General features: G+C 35.4%; 1 protein-coding gene and 1 long non-coding RNA gene across 2 annotated transcripts; both read right to left on the reverse strand.

Annotated features, from left to right (window-relative positions):
• Positions 1 to 1,166: 1,166 nt before the first annotated feature.
• Positions 1,167 to 2,405, reverse strand: LOC104247140 (F-box protein At5g49610-like). Its single transcript, XM_009803095.1, has one exon. It carries the CDS (start codon positions 2,403 to 2,405, stop codon positions 1,167 to 1,169), a length of 1,239 nt encoding a protein of 412 aa, XP_009801397.1.
• A 1,288-nt stretch (positions 2,406 to 3,693) lies between these two features.
• On the reverse strand, positions 3,694 to 8,095 carry LOC138874189 (uncharacterized). Its single transcript, XR_011401229.1, has 2 exons — positions 7,830 to 8,095; positions 3,694 to 7,744 (listed from the first exon to the last, which is right to left on the reverse strand). It is a non-coding gene; the product is annotated as an uncharacterized lncRNA (long non-coding RNA).
• Positions 8,096 to 8,875: the final 780 nt, after the last annotated feature.

The raw sequence follows: 8,875 nt of genomic DNA on the forward strand, positions 1-8,875 counted from the left end.
CAGCAGATCATATATAAGGCCCTATTTCTGTTATATGTTTTGGCTGCACAAGTAGATCATATTTCATTACTTAAAAGTAGGGTATTTGGTTGTTGTTGAATAAAGTTCCAGCCTTGCTTAATTAGATCAATATACTTGTTGGATATAATGGAAAATAACTACTGCCTCTTTCGGTAATCTCTATTAGATTGCACAAAATTGTAATACTTGGTATACTCATAATAAATGGTGTCCTTCGAGTTGATTTTGAGAATCAAAATTATGATAATATAGCATAAAAGGGCAGGACTGCAGGGGGGTATTTATAGCCTATTCTAATGCAAGTATTAGTGGCGGCTTTTACGGCTCGAACTTGTGTCTTATAGATTATAGTGAGATAATTTTACTGTTGCTCTAAGGCTCCCCTTCTATGATAATAGACTATCTATGCTTAAAATTGTAGTGTATTATTTTTTTTTTCACTTATTTTTAAAATTTTGAGGAATTAAAATTGGGATAAATTAAAAAATAGCCAGATTTACAAGTAGTCATTTAAAAATAGCCATAGTTTCAAAAGTCATGGAAATTTAGCTACTTTTTATGTAAAGATAAATCTGAACACTGTTCAAAATCCTGAAAATACTCCAGTATATTGTACTAGAGTTTGGAGTTTCAGTATACTTTGCTGGAACTCCAGTATATTATACTGGAGCCAGCAAAGTATACCGGTCCAGCATATTGTTCATATACATGTGCACCCAACTCCAGTATATTATGTTGGACCGGTTTCTGTTGCAGCAAAGTAGTGACTATTTTTCAATGACTTGACAAATGCTGGCTATTTTTGAATGACCAGTCCGAAAACTAGCTTGCCCGTGCTATTTTAACATTAAAGTTAGATATTAACATAGGTCCTACTGAAAACCAAAATCAATTTGTAATGACAATAACTCAAATGCAACATAAAATCTTTCATTGTCAAGAGACGCAAAAATATGCAACCTCTAAGAAGAAGAAGGTAATCGTAGGAGCAAAAGGGAAATAAGAAAACAATGGCAGACAAATAGGAAGAGTATAGCCTGGGAAAATTCTTACTAAAATTTTTACAACAAAAAAACAAGACTTCCAAAATTTCTACTTCTTAACAATATATTTGTGCAGAACAATAAATCATTAAAACAACTGTCTCAAGTGTACGAAAACAAAGTACCAAAAAGAAAAACGAAGACAATAAGTAACAAAGAAATGGAGAAGGGATAGAAATATTTTGTAGCTGAAACAGTGTTGGTAGCGTCTTGCATCCTCAAATCAAGTGGCTCCAAATCTGACCGAAAAGGGAAAATTTCATCAACTTTATGACATTTATCCAATTTTACCACATTAAAACTCTTATCTTGCAACTTGTAGAAAATAACCTCATAATAATCCTTCATCAAAGCAATATCTGCATTATAAAACCCAATTGAACTTGGATAGTTTGTCACTTTCTTTAAAATTTCAATGTCAACTTCCTTTTTCAACTCCCAACTTTGGTTTCCATTCTCAAAAACCCAAAGCTCCATCCCTTTTGGTGACAAACAAGTAAACCCCAACTTCCCTTTATACTCCACAAGTTGGTTATATCCATAATCTTTATACTCCAATGCAGGTTTTGGAAGAGAAAATCTTGAAAAAGCTTCTTCTCCATTATAGTTTAAAGCCATCACTTGATCATCTTTTCTTAACTTAAAATAAACCAATCCACTTGCATTAACTGCTGGAGCAAACATGTCAAAATACACTTCAGGAGGTAGTAATAAATCTTTTGCTTCCCTCCAAACCCAAGCTTCTGAATCAAAAATTTCACAAAGATAGTAATTCAACCCTAATTTTCTATAATGATGATAAAGAGTCCGAGGCGACGACAACCTTATGATCTTGAACTGCAAAGGATTTGATCTCAGTACAATCAGGGCGACTTTGATAGTAGAATATCGTATCCTAGGATTAGGGAGTTTAATCCATTGTTTAGTACTAGGTTTACATATGTGGTATCTATACTCCTTTCTTGTGCTTCTTACACAACACAAAATCCCTTGTTTTGACGATGCTTCAATCTTCATATCAATGTCGTTCTTGAAAATATTTTCAGGCTTTATATTTTCAACAGGAAGATATAATGGAGTTTCACCTGAACATCCACTTAATGATATGAACTCAGTAACGTACTTGGTTTTTGATAAAGATTGAACAAAAAAACCTGAAATAGTTTTGCTTTTCTCACAAAACTGTGGCATGAAATTTGATTCAAAAACCATATTATGCCATTCTTTGCTTACTGCTTTGCATGTGTCTAATGTTTTTAAGGAATTAGTTCGAGTTAATATCTCGAAAATTATATCGGAAGGAAACGGAGAAGAAGAAGAAGAAAAAGAAGAGAAAGCCATTGAATTGATAGCTGAGAGGGAAGAAAAAGTCTGTAAACTCGACGGTGTATTTTAGGTATAAAAAAAGAATATTTATAGGAGAGAGGTGACTGAAACTTTACGGTAAAGAAACAGGTAAACTTTTCCAATACTAACTGGGAAACTATTTTTTTTAATTAACTTGTTTTGCTAATGCTTTTCCCTAACGATTAGGAGAATAGTAAAATTTCAACTTTGTTAATTTGTTTAGGGGTAATAAATTTTGCAACTAAAGCTAAACACAATTACGGAAAGTTTTTAAACACCTAATATTACTACTAAATTTTGTGCCTAAAATTATACCTTTTGTATACAGATTATAATTAGTTACTATTATTTCTCCAGTCCTATCATTCTTTTTTTTGTATGAAACGGACAGCTAAGAGGAGTAGTAAAATTTCATGTTTCGTAAATTGATTAGGGTAATTATTTTGTAACGAAACTAATAAGGAACTTGAGATACTATAAAATATTGAAAGTTTTGAAACCTGTTATTATTTTACTACTAAAGTTTGTGTCTAAGCTTATAGATTTTTTATATTGACTATCATTGGGTACTATTATTTTCCCAATTTTATTATTCGTTTTGTATGAAAAAGACTTAAGGTGGTAAGTGGGCAAGAGTATAAGAATTATTACTGCCACTACTCCATTATTTAATTTCGTCGTAGTTGTTGTTGCTTATAATCAGTCACAAATATCAAAGGTTCTTTTTTTTTTTTTAAAAAAAATAAGACTTCGTATCCAATCAAATAATTTCATATAAATTACGAAGAATCACTAATTTAACTCTACTTAAAACGTGGCTGCAATTCTATATGAATATTGTCGCAATTCAGGATCTGAACCTTATGAGTTTGAATTTGAGGTTTTACTACAACTTATTTGGCTTAATGGGTTCAAAACTATTATTTTTTTAATTAGTTAAATTTTTTATATATATAACGTCCGTATCAAACCTATTAATTTCGAATGAACCCATACCTATAACTCTACATCCGCCCCTTGATGCAGGTGTAAATATAACCATAGTTAGAGAGAAGTTCAGAAATCAAATTGTGGAAATGTTTGTCCATTTTCCTTTGTTCTACATTGTGTTTCATCTTTTTTTTTCCCCCTCTTTATCCAGGAATCATTTTCGTCTTTTCCCAATTATACCCATATATCCAATCTTTGCAATATATTTCTTCTATATATACTCCTCTGATTCCACGTAGTATTCCAAATTATAATACGTAACTTTCGCTCTAATAATATAAAATTATCAAGATGGATAAAATAGAAATATATTGATATATCCACAACCAAATACAGAAATAACAGATTGATATTGATTCTGATAACAAAGGAATTACACTGAAAAGTAACCATAACTAAAGATCGTAACAGAAAAAAAGGGGGTGGGAAGACAAAGCCACAGAGAGAAATAGTCGAGGGAGAGAGACCAGAGAGAGGAAGTTTCTATAAAATTCAGCCTAACTCTAGAATGCAATGAACGCATTATTATCTCCTGATTTCCTTGGTCTCTGTCATGCACAGCGCACATGCTCTATTTTCAGCCAAGTCCCATAAATGTGGAATCACCACTATTTTGATTCATAACAATACCCCCGTACTCAATAAGAACCTTGCCCTCAAGGTTCGAGTCGGGAATTCCTTCTATCCACATTACAATCAGATCATATAAACTAGGGAAAATGTCCAAAATTGTCCCTCTACTATCGTTTATTGTTTACTTCTGTCACTCGTTATACTTTTCATCCAATCTAGCCCCTACCGTTAATCAAGTTTTAAAAATTACCCCTAACCCTAACATTTTGACACCGTGACAGCTGAACCCCTCAATTTCATCCATGTCAGCTGTTATGTCATCGACCCCCCAAACTGAAACCCCACGGACCCATTAATGAATCACACCTGAACAGATTGAAACGAGTATAAATGATTCATAGTCGACCCCAAATAATTAGGGACCCAGACATAGTTGATTGATTGATTCGTATAAAACTGAGCTCAACATCAAAGTTATTACTCTAAACTCATTGAGAGCATGACTTAGAGATAAAAGATTCGATTGCTTTAAGAATAAGCAGTAGAAATTCATGTTGAACAGTGAAAATGAGATACAAGTAGAAATTCATATTGGTCAGCTGCCACGGTGTCAAAATGCTAGGGTCAGGGGTAATTTTTAAAACTTGATTAATGGTAAGGGCTAGATTGGACGAAAAGTATAACGGGCGGTAGAAGTAAACAATATACTATATTAGAGGGGCAATTTTGGATCTTTTCCCTATAAACTAAGCCTTTCCTCTACTGCATGTGTAAAATCTATGTTAGTATAACTGGCAGCAACAATGAACGTCCATAAAGCTAGATTTGTGTATGAACTTTGACTTCCTTGATTACCATCTGAAGCAATCACAAGAATTCCAAGTCTGAGGCTTGAAGTGACCCTATAGAAATGGCATCATTGAAATAATCTGCTTGGGAAGCATCAGGACCTAACATAATAAAACAATCTCATCTCTAAGTGCATCATTGAATGCAGCCAACAAGTCTACATTATAGCAACCAGAACTCCAACAAGTTTTGTACATCGCTATTCTGGCTAGTGGCAATATATAATCAGACACTTTCCTGCTTAAGGTTTTCAAAAGTGAATGTACCTCCAATGCCCAAGCCTTCATCTCAGAATTTTTCACCTTTAGTAAGAGACCTTCAAGCCCAGCCACATAATCCACACCCTCAATATTAAATGCTATCACAATGACAAATGTTGCTATTTGTTGCACAGTCTGTGGATAAGAGCATGGAAAAATCAGATACGGACACGTAAGTTCCATGTCGCTCACAGTCTCAAAGCACGACATTGCAACCAAACCTCTACTCCTTTTAGCAATTTCGTCAAATGATGTATGCGGCTCCGATTTAGAGCTTAAAGGAACATCAGGAAGAGTTGTACAACCAAAATCAACCATAAAAGCATGGTTAGTGTCGAACCACTTCAAAAATTTTATGCCCAAGCCATGGTTCTTGACAGTAAGACTTACTATCTCTCCACTCCAATTCCCTAAAAACACCTTGTTAGAAACAAAAATAATCACAGTTTCCACCATTTCGTTGAACAAATTGAGCTCACAACATGTTAAACTAAGTACTATACACCCAATAACTTGTGTAGTGTTAGTCACAATAGCTTCTGTTTCTTTCTTGGTCATTTGAAGAGGCAGTGTTCGGGCAAAAAGATCGGCACATGATCCATAAAAATAGAGTCAAATACCAGGAGCATCATCCAAACAAAAACACAGTGGCAAATATCCTAAATTTGTTTGTGGAACCAAATTGTTTATACCACTACCAATACCTTCAGCAAGTCTAGAAAGCATTGTCGAAAGCAACTCCCAACAAACCATATTGGCGAACACTGTATATATTTTGAATCGAAATTTCAAAGGTGCAGTGCAAGAATTCCACACAGTGAATGTCACGAACTTATCACGCTCAAAGTTGCTCGAGGCACCACATAATACACAATCATTTGTAACTCTAAGGAACGTGGTAAGCAAACTAGAGCCAGGATCAAATGGAAAGTCTAATCCGAATTGATCAGGTGGATATCAATGCAATGGTAAGACAAGATCAGTATGACCAAGGTCACCTAAGTGACTAAAATACCTCTGTTTAGAAGTTGGTCGTAAGTGCAAGCAGAAAGCATACAAGACATCACCTCCAAGTTTTGGGCTAGCCCAAGTCCATATCGACCAACAATCATGATGAGGTTACTAGAAATAGAGAATGCAGAACCAATATATAGTGGAGCCTTCTCTATGATTGCAATAACAACTTTTTCTTATCTATACGCTTGTTCCACAAACAGGCCGGCGTCCCATTTTGGTAGGAGTTTTGGGGCGCCTGATATCTTACCTACCCTTTCTTGATGCTCTCTCATTTGGTTGCGGAGTGTTTTATTCTCGTTCTCTATCTCCTCCATTTTTCTAAGGATGACAGCGAGGGCGTCGTTACCTGCATCATTAACAGAGTGAGTGATACCTGTCGAGGGAGGCTGGATATGTTGCTCATTGGTTGTTGTAACGACGTCGACTCGCACACCCTCTCTGCTCACCCTCTGAGGGGGTTTGTCAATTCAGTGTATTCGTTAGCCATATTTCTAGTAGCTTTTTACCGCTGGTGGTGCTTCTTCCGTAGTGGACGTAGAGGCTCCCTTTCCACAAGAAGCGGTAATGCTGCCATGAGGGGGTGAATCACTTCGCCTAGGTGAGATGCTTGGTGTCACGTTCTCCTCGTCCTCTTCGTGAGTTTCATTGATGGTGTTTAGGAGATTAGTAGTAAGATCTGCCACTGCTTTTAGTCTTTGTTCTCCATTTCCTGCCATGTTAGATTATGCAAGTAGGGGAAAAAAAGTCTTGTATTTTGCTATTGGTGTGTTTTTGTCGATCTAGAAAGACAATGATTTTGACTAGGAAGTCCCCACAAATGGCGCCAATTTGTTTGACTAAAAAGTATAACACTCTTTGTTAAACTAATAAAAAAATAACTAGATGAGAGATGAATCCTAGTCAAGCATAATAATTCTTAGATCTAGCTAAGTGCTTAAATGATACCATCTACTTAATGCCCATAATTGGTTATTAAGTTATTAAATGCACACTTTGGAGAATAAACGAAGAATGAATGATGAGCAATAAATATGAAAGTGGCAATAAATATAAATAAGAACAATTCACCCAAATATCGAATGATGTGGAAGATTCTTCCTCCTGACAACAGAATATGGCAATAAGTGAGAAAATGAACAATGCTTTCTTGGATCTTGTGAGTGGAAAGGAAGAATAATTGATAAAATCAATTACTGTGGAAAGGTAAACTTTTGTATTTTCTCTCAAGAGTCAACTTCTTACAATGGTTTCTCTCAAGATGAATCCCACTTGTCCCTTTTCCTCTCTCCCTTTCTATTTATATGGGATGTTTTCTAAAAACCCTAAAAAAGTACAACAAAGAGAATATTCATGTCGTTGATTCCAAGACTACACTAGCCGTTATTCCTACTCTTCGCTACTCGACCTCGGCTTTAATGGCTTGCTCAACGACTGCTCGTTGTTGGGCTTCGGTCGACTTCGGTTTGGCCGCCCAAATCGAAACACGGTCTTCTCACTTAACAACCTTCCCACGCCCGATTTCCTAAACCGGATTTTGACCTATACACGCGCATAGCGGGAGCTTAGTACACCAGGCTGTCTTGAGGTGATCTCGAGTTAGTTAACACAGGTCATCACAATTCACAGTACATCACCAAAATTAGACTGTGAACAATAGAATACAGCGAGAGATAAATTCAAATTGCCGAAAAGATATCAAATTCGACAGATAATTAAGTGAAATACGAACCTGCGGGAGTTTTTCTCTTGCCGAAAAGGAAACTCATGGCTGATCGATCAGTCCACAACAGCTCTTGAATATAAGTATGATTTAAAAGTTATTCCTCTTCCTTCGCGGCAAAGTGGTTATGGAAGACAAATTGACACCATATAATAATGCTTCACTATAATTGGCATTTTATTGGCCATAAATTTAGGTTGGCACTAGTAGCCCAAAGTATTGGCGTAAAATAGCCAAATCCCAAAAGACATGATTATATAACCCCTCAAAAATAGGGGGGTTTTAAGATTCTGTCCCCCCAATCACACTTGCATGATGTATCCCTTTAGAAGCGTAACTACTCAGTCGATTAAAATAAAATCAAATGCAGAAATTATATTTCCTTCAAAAATCAAAATGGGTGCGAAGATTTTTCAGCCATAACGGAAATTGAATATCAAATTTCTGTATTCTAATGCAATAATTAGTTCTTTCTTTGGCAACAATTTTCTTTATTTTTGAAGTTCTAAGAAATCGGTTGAAGAAGGGTTTCAATCTCTGTATATAGAATACAGATTCAATGGCTACTTTGCCGATTTTGATACAGTACGGGGGACACTGGGATAGCAACAATCGATTTGTGGATTACTCAGTTGAAAGCGTGGTGATTAGTACTGAAACTAAATTTATTGATTTTGTTTTTACAATTTCAAAACAATTGATGGTTGACGCCACAATTAATTTGCTTGAAATCCAGTATAAATGCGATAAGGATTCACCACCAATGATGATCGACTAATTCAGATACTAATGCGGGACTAATTTGCAAAAAACCTTCCTCTGATATTGAGTCTTCGAGAGCCAGACTGGAAATGATAATCCCTACGGAAAGATACACAATGATATGGGATTGCATGTATATATCGAGTTGAAGAAGAAAAATTATGTGTTTAATGAATATCCACTGTGTTTAACAGTGAAAAAGAAAGATATGCATGCGTTTAATCGAAACGAGGAAAATTCATCTGTATGCCTACAAATTGCCAATACATATGATATACATAACGGTGATACAC

This window comes from Nicotiana sylvestris, chromosome 7 (genome assembly GCF_000393655.2).
Source record: "Nicotiana sylvestris chromosome 7, ASM39365v2, whole genome shotgun sequence".
NCBI lineage: Eukaryota > Viridiplantae > Streptophyta > Magnoliopsida > Solanales > Solanaceae > Nicotiana > Nicotiana sylvestris.